We start from the raw sequence: 19,289 nt of genomic DNA on the forward strand, positions 1-19,289 counted from the left end.
CATTTCTTTCAATGTTTTTATAATATTTTTTTTTGCTAATTTTAAAAAAAAATATTCAAATATATATTCAACATAAAACTTATAAAGTAATTTTTTAAAACATTTTTTTATAATAAAAAAATTGTAAATAGGGACAGATTTAACTCTATGGTTAACACTAATAATCATAATTAACATTAAGATAATTTAAACTCAACAACTATAATGTTATTATGTTGTGACCATTATATGGTTGTTAAGAAATTAACTCTATAGGCATATTAAGATATTTGCATTTGAGAAATTAAACCATAATGTTAAATTTGAAGCAAATGTATTGATATGTTTTTTAAGCAAATCTCATTATTCTATATAAATATTTAGGATACTTTACCTTATATGTTTCGCTCGTGATTAGTTTTTTGCTCGATTTTTTTTATGACCGTGTTTATTGTAGTTATTTAGAGTATCGTGCAAATTTTTAGGAAATTCTAAATAATTTACAGTGTCTAAAAAACTAAATTAAAACAGGTTGTTGTACGCGTGACTAATTTATTTTATGCGTGTGGAAAACAGTCTGTTTGAACTTAGTTTTCGGCAATGTAAATTTAAATTATTCAGAATTTCTTGAAAATTTGCAGGAAACTCTAACTAACTACAATATATACGATCATAAAAAAAATCGCGCTAAAAACAATTTACTAGCCAAAAAATATGCACACATTTTTAAGTATGCACCATAGAATTATCATAAATATTTATAGTTTTTAACCATTTCTATGCCACCCTCACCAAAAAAAATATATAAAAAAATCCTAAATTATTTGTTTATAATTTTAGATCATAACATAAATTTTATCAATTGACCACAAAAAACTTATAAATCCCACAAATTAATAAATATAACATGATAACTAATTATACCAAGGAAAAAAAATATAATTGCTTCCCAACAACCGATCACTTGAAAATTTAAAAAAAAAAAAAAAACCATTTATTTATATATTTGTTATATTCCCTTATTTCCTTTTTAAGTGGATTTGATTGAGTCATTACAAAAAACCATGTCGACCCACTTCTTTTCTCAAATATTTATACTTAAATTCATGTTTATTTTTTTTTAAAATATATATTTATTTATTTATATCTCATAAAGATTGGAGGCCAAGCTAGTGCCACCACATTTTTTTTCTCCTTTAAAAAAGCAAACTGACAAAAACACATAATGTAATAATAACTTATATACAACAAATTACTAAAATAATTTTTTTTTAAATAAAAAAAATTATTTACGCGTAAAAAATAATAGTATATGGCTAAGATGTTGAACACGTCATACCCTACACGTGGCACCAAAACGTGTCACGTAACCTATTTGGCAACACGTGGCTTCGTTGTCAAGGGTTTTTTTTGTCTTTGTCCAACTCATTATGATTTTTTAAATCAACTTTTTAATGTTAATGTGTTATGATTTAATTATTGTGTTATGCTATTATTAGTAATGAGTCATTGTTAATCTAAGTTTAATTAACAAATAAATATTGCAATCATACCAATTTATTTATATATTTTATTTGTGGACCAAAATGTGGTGATATGAAGGGAACAAAAGTTGAGTGTATAATATATCTTTCTTCGAGCCCCAAAAAAGTTCCATAAACATTTTAATATAAGAAAATTATTAAAAGTTGTAGTCTCTTTAAGAAAATATTATATTTTATAACATTTTTTTATATGTAAAGATAACTATGATGGTTTTTTTTATTGAACCATTTTTGAGTTAATATCATTTTACATTTTTTATTTTATCTCGTTATCGGTTTGAATTATGTATTTTGACAAATTATTTTTTGAATTATGTATTTTGTAAAATAGTTTAAACAGATATCTAAACCTGATTTTGATCAAAGTTTTGAATAAAAATCACTAATAATTCATCAAACTAACAACTTAGATTAAAAATACAATTATTTTGTCTAATATTATGTTATTATATTTATTTTTTTCATCAAAATTAAGTTTAGGGATTTATTTAAACTATTTTATAAAATGCAAAAAGTTAGTAGAATAAAAGATAGAATCTAAAAAAATATAAATCTTTTGTTAATAAAATAATAATTATTACCACTTGGATAATGTTCGTGTAAATTTTTTATGATGTTATCATGAATAAATTATAGAAAATCTAATGATTGAATATTAGAGAGTAATTGTGAATATATATTTGTTTATATAAGAGGTGTTGAATTGATTACTTAATAAATTGTGACATAAATTAATACAAAGAGAATGTCAATATATTGTTTTTTTTTTTTCTTAAGACATATATATATACATATTTATTTATAATAAAATAGGTTGAGAAATATTTATGTTTTGTTTATATGTATATCACTATAGAAGAAATATTAATAATAAGATATTTTTTAATATTTAAAAAAATTGGGTATTTATTATTATTTTCTTTTTATAGTTAGATGTCATTCATCAATCTCAATCTTTGAGAATTATATAAAGTGTCACATTGTTTTCAAGTTGATTAATATGAATGAAATTTATTTCATCATTAGAGGGACCCAATAGCAATAATAGTAATTAGTAGTAATAATTAAAATCAATTTTATTACACTTTGGTATTATATATATATATATATATATAAATATGCATGAGTTTATATTTTTCTTCTTTGGTTGGTATCATCGCAGTCATTAATGTTTATCGCATGAAACTATTCACTGCATGAATTTGTTGAATATTTAGTAATAATCATTTATATACATATATATATATATTGAATACTGAACAAGAACATTTCAAATTTAATTATTAATTTCACCTTGAAATAATTTTATAGACCATTTCATATATATATATATATATTCTCTCTCCAATAATTAATTAATACTACTCTTCTTACAGAGAATCTTAACCCATAATTTCTTACCAAAAACTGACACAAGCAATCCCATATATTATTAATAATAATAATAGTAATTAACATATTCTTATATATATTATTATCATTATATATGATATATGAGACTTGGATTAGCATGCACGCTTTGCAACAATTAAAACTAATTATACATATTTATATTGGTTGAAAATTGCTGCCATTACTCTCTCTCTCTATGTATATACATATATATATATGCACACACCTATATATATATAAATTATTTTGGATCCCTTTAATCCGGATGAGTTAATTTATTATGAAAGCTAAAAACCAACGATCCAAATCCAAGGAACTCTTTTTAACTCTTTTCATACTTAAACTAATCTTTCTCACTCTTTTATATATATACAAAACTATGGCTGCAAACCGAATATGATTAGATAAGATAAGATAAAAACACTTGTTAACTATAATTAATTAATAATAAGAAAGAAAATATTAACAAAACGTGTTTATATATTATCACGCTCTTGTTTAATAAAAAGTAATTACTACCTTAATTAATAAATGATTTTAATATATTTGAATATATATATATATATATATATAATCATTCAATTGGTTTTATCTTCTTGACGAAGAACCGATGACTCATTCATTATAATTATATATATATTCTCCTAAAGAGAGAGAAAGAGAGATCTAGAGAGAGAAATTTCTCTTCTCTTTAATTTCATCACCTTATAATTATATGTATATATATATACATATATATTTATATAAATATATGTTAAGACCAGGCTGTTCATGTTGAGACCAGACAAAAGCTTCTTATTATGACTGAAACTCTGAAACAACCATTTTCTTCTTCCACAAATCCAGTAATCACAACCTGTATCTATATATATATATGTATATATATTACTAATAATGTAATATATATTATCATCAAAATAATTATATATATATGAATCTCCAATCATCATTATCATGAACTGATCAAATACAACATATTCCTTAATCAACCTAAAAAATTTAAAAAAAAAAAGTAAGAATTAATTAATTAATTACTTATAGGGATGTAACATTTTTCTTATTGATAAATCCCAAAAGTTCTTTTTTTTTTTCTTTTCCTCTCTCAATATATAAATTTCTTATCTAAAATTAAAAAAAAAAAACTATTATGTTTCCAAGAAACCAGTCATTCTGAGAATAGAATTCCTAACATGACTCAAATCTCTTCCCTTGAGAGTCCTCCCATTGCCGGAACAAACAGAATAAGCCATCTTTCCTCCGGCGAGCCGCCGCCGGACGATCAAATGCGGCGGCACCAATTCTTCATCATCTTCATCTTCACCATCGTCATCATTAAAATTATTATTCCAAATAATTTCTCGATCTAAATCCATTTGAAACAGATTCGCCGCCTCTCGAGGAATGTTCATAGGCATCGAACTCGCCATGATTTTACCTTTTTTCTTGTTCTTAGACATCAGAGTTGATTTGTTGTTCTTGTTCCTCATCAAATGGTTAGTATTATTAGTACTAAACATTTCTTGATGACGATGATGATGATCAAATCGGTTATCGCCGCCGCCGTCGTCTTCGCCGTAGAAAATAACCTCGGATTCTTCGAATTCCTCTGCCATTGTGGACTTAGATAAATTAAGGGTTTTTTTTTTGGGGGGGTTTTGTTTGGGTGGAGAATATGAATAGAACAGTACAAGGAAAGAGAGAAATGGGTTGAGATTTATGGAGAGAAATGAGTGACCAATGGAAAAGTAAAGAAAGAATTAGTATTTATAGAGAGAATCTAAATCGTAGTTAGTACACTTTTGATTGTTTTTGTAGTGTTGTCAGATGAGGTCACTATTTAAAAAGGCTTGAGTGCGGTCACTGCCATCTTCTTTTCTCTATTTTCTTATCATTTTTTAGGGTTTTTTTCCCATGTTATCCTTAAACTTATTGGTATTAACAAAATAGTCCTCAAACTATTTTTATTAGCAACTACGTCCTTCAACTCATAAATTGTTGCAATTATCTTCATATTGTTAAGCTAGTGTTGTTTGAAGGTTTGAACTGCGAGCACTTGAGTTAAAAGATTGCGAATACTCAAAATGAACAACGAAGACTTAAACTAAATAACAAAATGTAAAGGCGTCGGGAATTCGAGTGGTTCAACTAATAATACTTTCGTTCATTTGAAATTGAGACCTTAAAGTATGATTAACTTTTTCCAGATTCAGGGTTCATAGGCTAACAAGTGACCGTTATAAAGTACTTAATTATTAAGTTGGACGTTACAATTGATAACAGGCTAATAAATAAGTTGTCACAATATTCATAATAATGTCTATATTCACTATAATTAAATAGTTGTACGTGTCAAGTCAACCACGATTAAAGAGTCGATTGAATTTGATTGCACTTTGCACGTTACCTGCTCGCTACATTGAGCAGGTCGCACCTTCCTCATAACTAAGGCCGCGACCTCTTTTATTTGAGACAAGTCATGAGATAGCTCTCGCATGTTGTATATGTAAGCGAGATCGTTCTCGCATCTTGAGGAGAATTTACCCCATAACAGCTAGTAATAATTTTAATATTATTTCGCCAATTAAATTAGTCTTATATTTAAGATATAATATTTGAACTTACCATCAATTAGTAGATATTCCCTTAATAATATTATAATTGCCATTTTTTTAAAATTGGAGTTCATTGCAAATTAAATTAATTCAAGGACCGAATGCCAATAAATTTTTTAAAATAACAAATAATAATAATAATAGTGTATTAATTATTTGTAATAACTATTAACTAATTTAGGTTTGTTTGTGTAATATTTTTGTACACTAGATTTGATCTTTATCTTCAAAAGTTATAAGTTATTGGCTGCCTAAAACAGCTACATTTCTTATGCCTCACGGCTTTTTTCCCCTTTCTTGTGTTTACTAAAGACATTGACTTTGTATATATTTCTATGGATAAGGAGTTAGCTTTAATTTGTTCTTTTTTTATTTTTCTACCTTTGTTTTTTAATTCATTAATTCAAATTTAATACTACACTACACTTTTTTCAACTTCTTGGGATTGAGTATTTTAATAGTACAACATTTGAGAGTTTTAAAAAATTTATACATATTAATTATATATAAATGAGGGTTTAAGCTTCACAATGTTTAGAAAATTTAAGATTACCCTAAAAGATATTTGAGGCATAAATACCTAAGTTCATAATCATGTTGCACTTAAATACTTAATTTTTTTTATGGTATAAATATCTAACGTTTGTTTTTTGTTGCAACTGTTACTTTTTCTGCTAACATGCAAATATCAAACTTTTTAATTAGGGATATTGACGACATAAATACATAAATTTATGTAGTAGCATAAATAATAAATATTATCTTTTTTAAAATTAATTTTTTTTATTATTTATGCTAAAAAAAATAAAAATTAGGAATTTAAGTACATCAATTACATAAATTTATATATTTATATTGTCAATATCCCTAATTAAAAAGTTCGATATTTGTCACTTACTCGATTAAAGTAATAGTTGTAATAGAAAATAAAGTTTATGTATTTATACCGTCAAAAAAATAAGTTAAGCAAGTACAACATAATCATGAAATTAGATATTTATGTCGTTAATATTTCTTATCCTAAATATATATATATATATATATATAAAATGAATGAGTTCAAATATAATGGGCAACTGGAGGATAAACTTAGGTATTTAAGTGTTCGATGTTAAGTATAAAAAAATGTGTATTTTTAAATATTATTATCAATATATTCTTAATATATATATATATAATTATTGATTATTGATATTTATTCACAATATTATGTAACAAATACATGTTATTCATGGGTAATTATGTTGATAAAATGTTGTCATCTCAGTTTGACTAATTAGTAATTTTCAATGATGTAAAGTGTAATAAGAATGTTGTCATTTTTTTTCTTCATAATTTTGGTTTTCACATGATAATTATGATCCTAATTTTTGGAAAAAAGAAAAAAACAAAACAACCATATAGTAGATAAGTGAAAAATTAATTTGTTGAATTTTTTTTTAATAACAAAAATATTCATTTTATGTTTTCCAAAAATAAATTCAACTTTGCATATGTCAAACTTATTTATTTATTCGGTCTAACTAATATTAAAACGTAAATAGGCTAAAAAAAAAAAAATAGGCCATAAAACGACAAAAGAAATTGTCGTAATGAGATAAAATTGTACGGATCGCATAAGACGGTCCAAGTTCACACGCAAGCCAAGCCAAGCCGATAAGTCAGTAAAAAACGAAAACGACAAGCCGAGCCGAGCCAAGTAAATCGGAGCCGAGTAAACAATGAGCAATGATTGGGGTGAAAGCGTGCGTGTCAAGCTATGCACCGTCCAGCTCGGCGCATTAGATGGCTCGTGATGGTCCACGTCAGTTCTCGAGGTGTGGGCCCACCACGTAAGGTGATATTTTATCCAAACAAGCAAAAAAGGAAGCGATTACTGTGACTGAGAGCGCGTAATTTAAAACGAGACAAACGAATGAGAAGAGGACACGTGGCGAGTGACGTAAGTAGAGAACGTGTGGGGTTTATGGAATCTGAATTATTGTTGTGCTTGATTGCCACGTTGACGCCGTGGTTTTCGTGCAAGTAAGGCTCTGTAACTCTAAACTCTTCTCTCTCTGCTTTGCTTTGCTTTGCTTTCTTTGTAAAGCTAACTCAGTCTTGTGAAAGGGGTTATGCCTTGGGACAAAGTCTTATGTGTTTGAGCTTTGGGAAGCAAACAAACAAAAAAAAACTCATCTCAAATTAATCAATTTTTATTAGGGAAATTTGATTTTGTTGAACTTAAATCCGTATGTAAATTTTTTTACGGTAAAAGTCCCTACGTTACATATTTGGTACGGACATTAGTCGCTCAATTGTTAAGTGTGTCAGACGGTACACATGGCAACACTTGATTGACGGTAAAATTCAATTTTAAGAAATTTGAGGTATTAATATATATGTAACTCATTTTGTTACACTTTAATGCTTAAGTAAATTTTTTTTTGCCAAAAATTAATATCTCAAAAAAGTACTAAAATCTAATTAATAAATTATTGACATGTTGATTAAAATATTATTTGGAATTATTATAAATAAAATATTAAATTAATTAATGAATTGAATCTAAGTTAAGGGTATATGATTCTAAGTTTGAAAATGTCTAATTTTGTAGACATTAACTAAGTCTAATTAACACTAATAATGGACTTTATTATTTGTGTTTGCGTAAAAATAATGACTTTAGATTTGTGTTTATGATTAAGAAAAATGGATAAGAGTGTAAGTGAGGGCGGAGGAAGATTGAGAATACATTTTCCGCCCTGTCCCATTTTAATTTCTGGCAGAACGGCAAGACCGGTCCTAAAGTTTATTGATCCCTAGGCAAAAAAATAAAATTTGGGACCTTTTTAATAAGAAAATCTTTCAAAAGTGAACAAAACATAGTATTTTAAGTAATAATTTTAAAAAATTGGGTCATTGGGCTAAACGACCCTAGTCGTGGGCCTAGTCTGCCTTAGCTCTGGACTGGCCCTTAGTGATCCGACGGTGCCGAGTGGAAGGGCCCTGCAGAATGTGATGGAGAATTTTTTGTTGGGATTAAAATTTAAATTAAGACTTGTTTAAGTAAATAAAAAAATTGAAGGTTTTATATATAATATACATTAAATAATTTAATACATAAAATGTATAAGCAAATAGTAAGTACATTTATCTTTTTATTGTTATTTTTAATTATGCATTTTTCATGAATTTATAATATAATTTATAAATTTCTTTCATCTTAAATTATTTTGTACAAGATCAAATTTAACAACTTGGTGTTAAATTATTAAATTATAAAAAATTATTTTAATAATCATTTTTTCAATTAGCTAAAAACCCTATGAGTTTTGTTATAAAACTCTTATCAATCATAATTGATAGTAATGATTATTAGTAAAACATTCCAATGACATTTTTTGTAATTTTATGTGATTGATATGTTTTGATTTGATTAATTGATAAGTGATATCTCTAAATGCATTATTCATATTTTTATAATAAAAACTATACTAGGTTTAAGATTAAATATAACATATATTAAATTTGGTATAACAACAAATATTATAGCTTTGATAAATATTCATTCAAACCCACCAATTAAATTAATTTTTTTATACTTATTTATTTAAAATATAATTAAAAAAGTTATTATATATTTATTGAACTTAATAATTTTTATTATTATATACACTATTTTGTGATAAAATTACCATTGAAGATGGTTTTAAGAGATGATGGAAAGAAGGAAAAAAAAGTATCTTTGAAATATCCAAAGTCAAAAAGGGAAGATGTTAATATTTAGAACTCTTTCAAAATCACTTTGGAATTTAGATACTTTACGTAGTTGTACTTCTCTATCTTTTCATTTATTTGCAATAAAATCTCTATAGCATATGCTTTTTTTTAGTTTTAAATATCTTCATCACATTATGATATGAGATAAAGACTTCAATCTCATCTTAACTCTATATAAGACAACTCTAGTACAAAACATAAATAACATGAAAAAAAGAAGAAGAAGAAAAAATGTATTTCCTCAATTTTGTTTTAATGAAATTAACCTTTGTTTAGTTTAGTTTTTTTTTATACTTATTTGGATTTTGTGTTTTGTTTTATTACCTGTTTGGATATCGTGTTTTGATAAATTACTTTTTGGATCTTATGTTTTGTAAAATGGTTCAAAACCCTAAAACTGATTTTGGTCAAAGTTTTCTCAACTGAAATCATAAATAATTCACCAAACTAACGATTCGGAACAAAAATAAATCATTCTGCTTGAAAACTGCGTTATTATATTTAATTTTTTTTTCATCAAAATTGAATTCATGGGTCTATTTGAACACATTTACAAAATATAAGATCCAAAAATAAATTTTTTAAAATACAGAATCCAAACAGGTAATCGAAAAAAATATAACATTAAAAAAAGTATAAATATTTATTTTTAGTATATTTGGTAGCTTTCTGTTAAAGACTGTTAATTGTCCGAATCAATTAAGTGAGGTTTCATTAGTTAATGATGAAGTTAGAGACAATTAACTAATAACAGTTTCGCACTCATAATATTAATATATATATATACCAACTAATTAAACTATATTCAAAGACAGTTATTATATATACATTATATTATTATTATTATCAAATCATACAGAAGATATTATATATATATATATATATTTATATTATTCTTGCTTCGAAATTCATATTCATTATTGTTTGTTTTACACTATTCCTACCTTACATGGTATAGAGGCATTTATTAGTTAAAGGGCTATATAGCTAATCATACATATAATTATATAAAAATATATATATATATATATATTGGACCTTTTGTACAGGAGCTTCACTTTAAGCTCTATCGGTGGGCTCTTAGTATTTTTCGACCTGTGAACAATTTTCGGCACGATTTGTTTTTTATGACCGTGTATATTGTAGCTATTTATAGAAAATTTCGAATAGTTTACACTATCGAAAACTAGGTTCAAACATGTTGCTTTCCACGCGCATAAAAAAAAATTAGTCACGCGTGCAACAACATGTTTGAACTTACTTTTCGGTAATGTATATTATTTGGAATTTTCTGAAAATTTGCAGGATGCTCTAAATAGCTACAATATACACAATCATAAAAAAAAATTGCGCCGAAAACTGTTTACAGGTCAAAAACACTAATAGCCACATTGGTAAGACTTGAAGTAAAATCCTATAAAAAAATTTCCATATATATTTACTAATTAACAATGTTATTATTCTTTTCTTAGAGTTATGGTAATGTAGATATACAAAGATTTGGCTCCGTATAACACTAGTGGACTTTAATGTTTTTGTCCTAAAGAAACGTATATTAAAAGTAATATAATCATAAATACATGTGATGTGATAGATTTTGAATATTATTTAGTTGTCTATGTACCATATGCTCTTTAATTAATGGCTCACACTAACAAACAATCTTATTTCGGGTGCGTTTGATTTGTCGTATAATACTATATAATATTATATGAGATTGGATTGTATAAGATTGTATAGCATATTTTTATACGTAACTATATTTGGTAAAAAATACCGAACATATCATATAATAAAAATCTATACCGAATATAATATTATATAAAAATATATTATATAATACAATCTAAAATAATACTATATAATACGATACGATGTAGTACAGAACATCAAACGTACTATTAATTTCCATATTATTACTAGCTATCTCACGAAGAAATTGGTTCTACTAATATTTCCATTTGTTTCAAACTAATATTATTTTTTATACTAAAGAGATTTGAATCATTTTCTCCTATAACACACTTAACTACTTTAGTTAGCCTTAGGTGATATTAGTTTTTTTTAATTTTATTACACTTTTTGTATTTTTTATTATTATAAAAATTAATTATAATTAAAAGGGGAAAACGTCTTATAAACTTTTAATAACTTTATTTTTTATTAATATTATTTTATTTTTTATTTCGAAATATATATAATAAATTAACTGAATATTATTAATTGTAATAAAACAAAGGTAAAAGTGTTCTATTTGAATTAAAAAGAAATTAGATGTAGAATTAATTTATGTGTAGTTTATAAAACAACAAATTATTATTGGAAATTTTGAAAAAGATGATAAAATTGCTAAAATTCATGAAGTTTCATCTAAAAACCAAAATTTTGCAAAATAAAAAGATCAAACATGAAGTTCCATCTAAAAATTTGATTAGTGGAATAATTTTTTTTGGATATTAAACTACTTATAGAGAACATGTATCATTCCACTAATCATCAATTTGTAATTAGTGAAATGACTCGTGTTCTTTATAAATGGTTTAGTATTCTTAAATATTTTCCGTATGAGATTCCATACTCTAATACAAATATGATATTTAGCTAAAAATATTTGTGACTAAAATGGTAATTTGCTAATCTTCTGTCTCACTTATATGATAAACTTATTTCAATTGTCATATGACACATCAAATAGTGTTGGACACTTTTCCTATAGTAATATTCGTCAAAAATATTTTCGCCCTAAATATTTAGAGGTGCAAAAATAATTTATTTTATAACATTTCACAATCATTTCATCTTCTTTAATTTAAGTACTAACACCCTTAAGTAACTAATTTTTTTTTTCATATAATTAATTATTAGGGCAAGTTGAGGTGCCAAAGGGTGATACTATTTGAACCCTTAAAATCTTTGTAGGCACTCCCATTTATTAAATAAAATTAAAATAAACAATATCAAATTAACTTATTTTTTTGAATTGTTTTTCATTTATTTATTTTTTAGTTTTCTCAAATTTATTGTGTTGATTTCATTCATTTTTTCTTTTTCATGTCTCTACAACCAACAAAAAAATATGTGCATATATAAATATATATAATTTTACTTTATTTTTTCTTGCCTAATGATTGCAATAAAGATTAAAATTTTCATATATTTTATTTATAAGCATTTGAAGTATTGAGGTGTCAATATAATGTTCTTTATTTGAACATTTAAAATTTGAAGGAACTGAAGTTTAAAAGGTCAAGGATTTATATGCTTTAAAGATTTATTTTTTAGAAACTAAGTGATATTATATCTAATCTAATATATATATAAATACATATACATATACACATATTTCATTTTATTTTTAAAAAAGAAAATTAAAACATTTGAAGGTTAAAAAATAATACTTGAAGTTCAGTGATTGTTAACACTTTCATGCTTCAAAATTGGGAACCAAGCTATGATTATTATGAAAAGAATCATCTTTAGAATAATGTGGCATACTTTCCTAGACACAAAAGATAAGCTACACCAAATAAAACATTTATTATTATTATTATTATACGAAGATCTTTGCAATATTGATTTTCTTGGAAACTAAAAGAGGGCTGCATGTGCTTCCTAATAGAATCAAATCCTCTTTTAAAAAAGTTGTTTTGTTTTGAGAAATTTAGCCCTTTTTTCTGTTGGAAACAAGAGATTTTTTTTGCAATGACTTTTCAAAAGTATTATTTTTTAACCCTTTTTTCTTTCTTTTCAAAAATATAATTTTTTATTATAAAATACCATATCATATTTAATACCAAATTTATATATTAAAAATCCACCAAACATCTACTACACATATATCCTATACAAACCAAAATCAAAATCATGGCCAAAAAAAAATATTTTCACAAATACCAATAAAAAATCTAAATTTCTCAAGAAAATACTATATCAAACAACATTATTGATTAGTTAAAATAAAGAATAACCCACAAACTGGTTTTGAGTATGCATTATCTAGTAAGTAATTGTTTTTCTTCCTTCTCAAGTATATTCAACCATCTTAGCCCCAGTTCACATCCACTTCTGGCTGCAATTTCAAATTGTTCTTTCGCCATCTCTACTCGACTCATTGAAGAATCGTCCTCGTCTTTTCTCCCTCTTTTAGATAAAGACGACTTTCGTGACCTTAATTTTGCTATAGATTCTGGTATTTCAACACCTTTGAGAAGAAGAGATCCATATGCTATAGCTGCACCAGCATGTCCCTGCATGTGTACCAAACCAAGTGACATGAATTGATCTGTTAAGACAAATTTCCAGACTTTTTTTTTCCAAGTTTGAAACTTTAACAGTTCAACACTATCAATTCTGAAAAGGGTCAGTCAAAAAGACATAATCAAGCAACATCTGATTTCATCATGCATTCAATCATAAGATGTTATATAATATACCATTTGGTGTGCTCAATAACTGAAATTAAAGAAGCAACCTACCTTTTCTGACGCCTTATTAAAACACCATAGTGCTGAGGCCACATCTTTGTTTACACAGTCTCCTGTCAAATATACAGCTCCCAGGAGGTAAAGGGCACCTGGATGAAACTAAGCATAGCAAGACACCTAATAAGTTTTCAGGACATTCTTAGAGCATAATAAAATGTTGTATATTTAATCACAAAATGCACCTGATCAGCAGCCTTCTCCAGATAATAGAAAGCACGTTGAACCGAATTGACATATGGATTCTATCCAAGAACAAAGAGAACAAAAACAAGAGCTTTAATACATAGGAGGAACTTAATTGAATATATACATTACATGCATATGATAGACACCTAGAGGGATTGAATGAGTTATGTGAAGGAATTGATAGAATAGGGGTATATGAGTAATTGTAGTTATGGATAGAAGATGAATTGGGATAGAAAATTAAAGGGGTTTGTTAAGTGATATGTTGCAAAGAGCTTTGCTCTAGGGAGAGCTGAGGTCTCTTGAATACCTTGATGTTTTAGTGTGTTCTTATCACTTTAATCATTCAGCAACAATTCTCAAATTTGCCTATTTTCCATTTCCTTCAATCTTCAATTTGTCTCTATTTTTGCATATTGATTTGAGGATCCCTACTTGGGGTCTATTAGCATAAGAATCAATAAAGACAAAAAGTTAAACAATAATTACTAAAACCAAATTGTGCTCTGAAGAGAGATTGATAATAACAAGAAAATAGAGAATAAAATGAAACAGCCAGCAGTGCACTCAGGTCAGGGATTAGCATATCTTGATTAAAAATTTATTATAAATTATTCAGATTAATTTTTCGAACTGAAAGATGCACATTTTCACAATCCACCAGTTTGGTGCAACCTATTTTACAATAACCACTGTCAAACAGACTTAATAAATTAAACATGTTTACAATAAAGTCTAAAAGCTGCTCAAACAAATGGTTTCACTTCAATGATTTTAAAGTTTCTGAACAACAAGCCTAAAATGAATAAACTGCTTAAGTTGCACTAGACAAAATATGAATGAAGAAACCTAACCTCAACTCTCAACCGGCAACCCAGTTCATATTGAGCATTTTTATCACCCATGTTTGCGGCTTCTACTAACAATGCAGCACCCCTGATATGAAAAAATAAAAAAAGAGAGAGAAAATAAAAAATCAAAAGCATATTGTGATTTAGAGAAAATAATAACAACCGACAATTAATTCAAATATAAAGAAAAAAGTATGAGCATATAAAATTAATCAACTATTGAGAGAGAGAGAGAGAGTAATAAATTGGGAGCCATATCAACTTGAAATTTTGAAAATTTTCTTTTCTTGAACATTTTACATTCTAGAGAAATAGAAAGCATTTCTGTAAGTATTTCCAAAGTTTTCTATTTTTTAATCACATAGAGAGGGCTGCTTCACCAGAATATTTAATTTCATCTTAAGCAGCTTTAACATCTCTAGTCAAGAAATTAACAAGGCCAGATCCTTACATACCCAAAACTGGACTAAACTGTCATCTTTTTACCCTCTTATTGATAGAGAGTCAGAGTCCATAAATATTTTTCTTGTCCAAAGTTGAATTTTGAAACATTAAAACAGTCATGATATCTCTTAAATTGAGTACAGATCATTACCAACATCAGAGAAGGTAAACCGATAAACAAAAACACCAATTATAAAATTCTCCTTACACTGCTTTACATGCTCCAGGAACATGATATTTCATATGCAATCTGGATAACCAATATCTGGCATGGGTGTTTGAGTTGTCTGCCTCTAGGGCCAGCTCGAAATTTTCCTTTGCTGTCTGATACTCGTAAAATTTAAAACATGCATATTGTTAGACAAAGCAAAAATAAGGAAGCTAAATTAACAAGAAAACGATACATTTAAGATTGATTCCAAAATAAAAGAAGAGGTAAACTAATCAATTACTTCAAAAATAAAATAAAATTGACAGTAGAATCATACCCTGAGGAGAGGAATAAGACGTTTATCGTGGAACTCAGCATAATCAATGACTCTGTCTACTTCCTGCAAAGCACCATACCCTTTAGCTATAAACTCCATGGCCTTCTTGTTCCTACTATGGATCTCTCTCTTTTGGTTGAATAGAAGAAGACCAACTGTAGTGGGCCCCTGTTGAGCCTTCGTGATGAGCTGCCTTATCATCTTGCTCTATATGAAATGACAATCATCTACAGATGGAAAATACTGGCCAAAGGATGAGAACAAGCATGACCCTATCAAAGAAAATGAATCAGACCGAGCTACTAGTTCGAAGAAGAATAAGATGAGAGATGCTGAGTAGTGAATAGTAGTACAGTCATATGGACAAAATATTACAACACAACCTTATACAATATTATTATTGTTGTTATTTTTTTAAGTATATAATACAAGATATCTCACAAACATAATAGTGTAATAACTCGATACAATACAAGGCGGCACCAAATGGTACCTTGTATTATGTTTCTCCTACACATCAATTCATATCACATAGGATAAAGGCAGCTATAGCATATGGATCTCTTCTTAAAGGCAAGTTCTTTCTTCTCACAAAAATGGTACCAAACAATCCTAGTATCATGTTTCTCCTACAAAATGGGTCTCTTATTCTTAAAGGTTAGTTCTTTCTTCTCACAAAAATGGCACCAAACATGCCTAGTATCATGTTTCTCCTACAAAATGGGTCTCTTCTTCTTAAAGCTTAGTTATTTTTTCTCACATAAATGGCACCAAAATCATGCCTTACATCATGTTTTATCCAACAAAATGGGTCTCTTCTTCTTAAAGATTAGTTTTTTCTTCTCACATAAATAGCAACAAACACGCCTTGAATCATGTTTCTCCTACACATCAATTCATGTCACATAAGTGCAGCTATAGCATATGCGTCTCTTCTTCTTAAAGCTAAGTTCTTTCTTCTAACATAAAGAAGAGATAGTTATTATTATGATTCTTCACTATTCACTATAAAACTTACAATCTTGTTAAAACAAGACCAATTATTGTGAAATGGAATCATACATACATAGTTTGATTGTGATAGTAAACTTGGCGAGAGAGCGAGTCGGTTACCGTTGCTTTCATGCCAGTGACAGTGAGTGAGGGAGTTGGAAGAGAGGGTCGGTTTCCGTTGCCGTTGCCGGTGAGGGAGCTGGGAGAGACAATCGCCGGCGTGAACGAGTGAGAGAGAAAGTCAGGGGCTGAGATTGAGAGCGAATCAGACAGAATTACAAATAATTTTATTTTTTATTTTTTTTACTTTTAATTTAGTTTATGTTCTTTGGGTCAGATTGGGCCGGAACTGCTCAGGCCCAATAAAAAAATAGGGCTCTTCTCTGTTAGCTTGTGGCTTTTTTTTTTTTTTTTGAGGAAATTACATTTTATATGTTTTTTTTAAGAAAGTTTTAAAAAATATGGCTTTTTTTTTTACAAGTATTATTTTATGGCTTTTGATACATTTTATTCACTATTATGGGTTTTCCCCCCATATTTTTGTATTAAGTTATCATTATGCCATATTTTGATTGTAGAAGGGTAATCATGTAATTTCCATGTTATTTCAAGTATTTTAAATTAGCTATTTTGTTAAAAAAAATTCAATGTTCAGCATTTTAACTTTTTAATTGACTTTATATTATTTTATATATTAAAACATTTACTTTTTTCAAAACCGACTCTTTCACTTCTTGTTTTCATTTACTTTTTACAAAAGCTTCATACCCATATGTGGCGATTTGGGATTTTCTGCAACATTGGGGCAATCCGGTCACGAGCTTGAAGGCGGGCGACCATCGGAGTTGAGTGCAGGCAAACGGAGGCGAGTTGTGGTCTTCATAGTCGTCGATCGGAGCCGACTTACTTCGGCGTGCGGAGTGTTGTAGCTTCAAAGAACGGAGGTTTCGAGTGGCGAATGGCGAGATGCCAAAAGAACTTGATACTCAGTTGCTTCGCCAAAACATTGTTGTTAGCTTGTATTTTCATGGGAAGAAGAACACAAGAAGATAGATATTTGACTAACAATGAGTTTAGTGAAAAGCTTTTGGATAAGAGGCAAAAGATGAGGAAGACTGTTGCATAGGTTATTTAGGAAGCTTTAGGAAATGATATTAGACTTTTTTTCATTTTGTCTATACTCTAGACCATATCAGTTTTTGAAAATGATATTTGACTTTTGGAAATGATGACCAATAGTTAGTTGGATACTTGTATATGTTAAATTGCTACTATTGTAAGACCTTGGATACTTAAGACTATTTTATATATCTTTTGATCTTTTTTGTGTTCATTATTTGTATATATTTAATTAGTTTTCAGGGATATTTTAATGGTAACCAGGTACTTTGTTTGGTCTTCATCTTATATACAAAATGCTAGCTAGTTACCTTTGATGCTTAGTGTTTTTGCTTCTTTTTTTTTGTGGCAATTGTTCGAGCAAAGTACCCAATTTCTTTTTTGTATTTCACGTTTAATAACTATATATTATAATATTCCACTTTTTAAAGCAACTGAGATACTTTAATGGTAACCAAGTACTTAGTTTGGTCTTCATCTTATATACAAGGGGTAACTGACTATCTTTGGTGCTTGATGTTTTTGCTTTTTTTTTTTTGTGGCAATTGTTAAAGCAAAGTGCCTAGTTTCTTGTTTATTTTTTTTTTTTATGTATTTCATGTTTAATAATTATATATAATATATATTCCACTTTTTAAAGCAACTTTGATATATTAAATGCAACCAATTACCCAAACTATTGTGTTTAATTTTTAAAAAACATGTTTTTCAGTTGTTGGAGGCATAAATATGTAACAGGCAACAAAAAAACCAACAATTTATTCTAAAAGGAATTTTATATGTTGGTGTAATCATTCAATGTATTTGAATTTGTAACGGACTTAATATAATACTCAATAACAATTTATGAATATGAAAGCCACTCCTTTAATGAATAAAGTTATGATAGGGTTGTTTTGCTGTAAAATATCAAGCTATGTCTTTTGCTTTTTCTGCTTGTTAAAATATCAAGTTAACATATTTTCATTGATGGAAGCATTTTTGCTTGCATTAATAATGCCCCCGCCTCTATTTCTTCTGTTGTAACTTTCTGATTTGCTAGTAGAAGAAGGTTATTTTCATTGCTTAATTATTGAACTATAGTGACACACAATGGTAAGTTTGTTCTTTTTGCAACGACTTTTTTTCTTTATTTCCATGTAGAACAACACTGAATTGTGTGTTTCAACCTTCATTGGTGGTGCTCCTTTGGCTACTTGATAATAAACTTCAATAGGTGCTCTTGTTTCCTTTATCTCCTCTTTTATCGAATTCACCAAGTTATCAAGAGAACAATTTGGTGAAATCAATATCCCAGTCATTATGTTCCCTTCATACTCATTTTTTTCATTCCACTTGCCTCCAAATTGAACCAAAGAAGTAGTACTGTCCATACCTGCAAATTTTGGCAAATTTTTCAGGAGTTAGTTGGTTGTAACTGGGGAAGGTAATTGGT

The 19,289-nt window shown here is 27.6% G+C and overlaps 2 protein-coding genes across 3 annotated transcripts; both read right to left on the minus strand.

The window, feature by feature from the left end:
- Nucleotides 1–3,800: 3,800 nt before the first annotated feature.
- On the minus strand, nucleotides 3,801–4,649 carry LOC133801320 (protein S40-1-like). The gene has a single exon (XM_062239488.1). It carries the CDS (start codon nucleotides 4,526–4,528, stop codon nucleotides 4,061–4,063), a length of 468 nt encoding a protein of 155 aa, XP_062095472.1. The 5' UTR covers nucleotides 4,529–4,649; the 3' UTR covers nucleotides 3,801–4,060.
- Nucleotides 4,650–13,068: 8,419 nt separating this feature from the next.
- LOC133800764 (uncharacterized) lies at nucleotides 13,069–17,031 on the minus strand. 2 transcript variants are annotated; one of them, XM_062238817.1, is made up of 7 exons: nucleotides 16,856–17,031; nucleotides 15,743–16,014; nucleotides 15,463–15,578; nucleotides 14,814–14,895; nucleotides 13,956–14,015; nucleotides 13,765–13,872; nucleotides 13,069–13,536 (listed from the first exon to the last, which is right to left on the minus strand). In XM_062238817.1, the coding sequence occupies exons 2-7, from the start codon at nucleotides 15,941–15,943 to the stop codon at nucleotides 13,282–13,284; spliced, it is 822 nt and encodes a 273-aa protein (XP_062094801.1). In that variant the 5' UTR covers nucleotides 15,944–16,014; nucleotides 16,856–17,031; the 3' UTR covers nucleotides 13,069–13,281. The 2 variants fall into 2 exon arrangements, with proteins under 2 accessions (XP_062094801.1, XP_062094802.1); XM_062238818.1 differs by having other exon boundaries at nucleotides 16,809–17,031.
- Nucleotides 17,032–19,289: the final 2,258 nt, after the last annotated feature.

Source organism: Humulus lupulus, chromosome 9 (genome assembly GCF_963169125.1).
Source record: "Humulus lupulus chromosome 9, drHumLupu1.1, whole genome shotgun sequence".
NCBI lineage: Eukaryota > Viridiplantae > Streptophyta > Magnoliopsida > Rosales > Cannabaceae > Humulus > Humulus lupulus.

Bases quoted from the DNA above. Each gene is read 5' to 3' on its own strand.
- LOC133801320 (XM_062239488.1), bottom strand. From the start codon at position 4,528: ATGGCAGAGGAATTCGAAGAATCCGAGGTTATTTTCTACGGCGAAGAC.
- LOC133800764 (XM_062238817.1), bottom strand. From the start codon at position 15,943: ATGATAAGGCAGCTCATCACGAAGGCTCAACAGGGGCCCACTACAGTT. The intron at 14,016-14,813 runs GTTAGGTTTCTT...GTTCTTGGATAG, and splicing joins GTTGCCGGTTGAGAGTTGAG to AATCCATATGTCAATTCGGT. The intron at 13,873-13,955 runs GTGCATTTTGTG...TGCTATGCTTAG, and splicing joins TGGAGAAGGCTGCTGATCAG to TTTCATCCAGGTGCCCTTTA.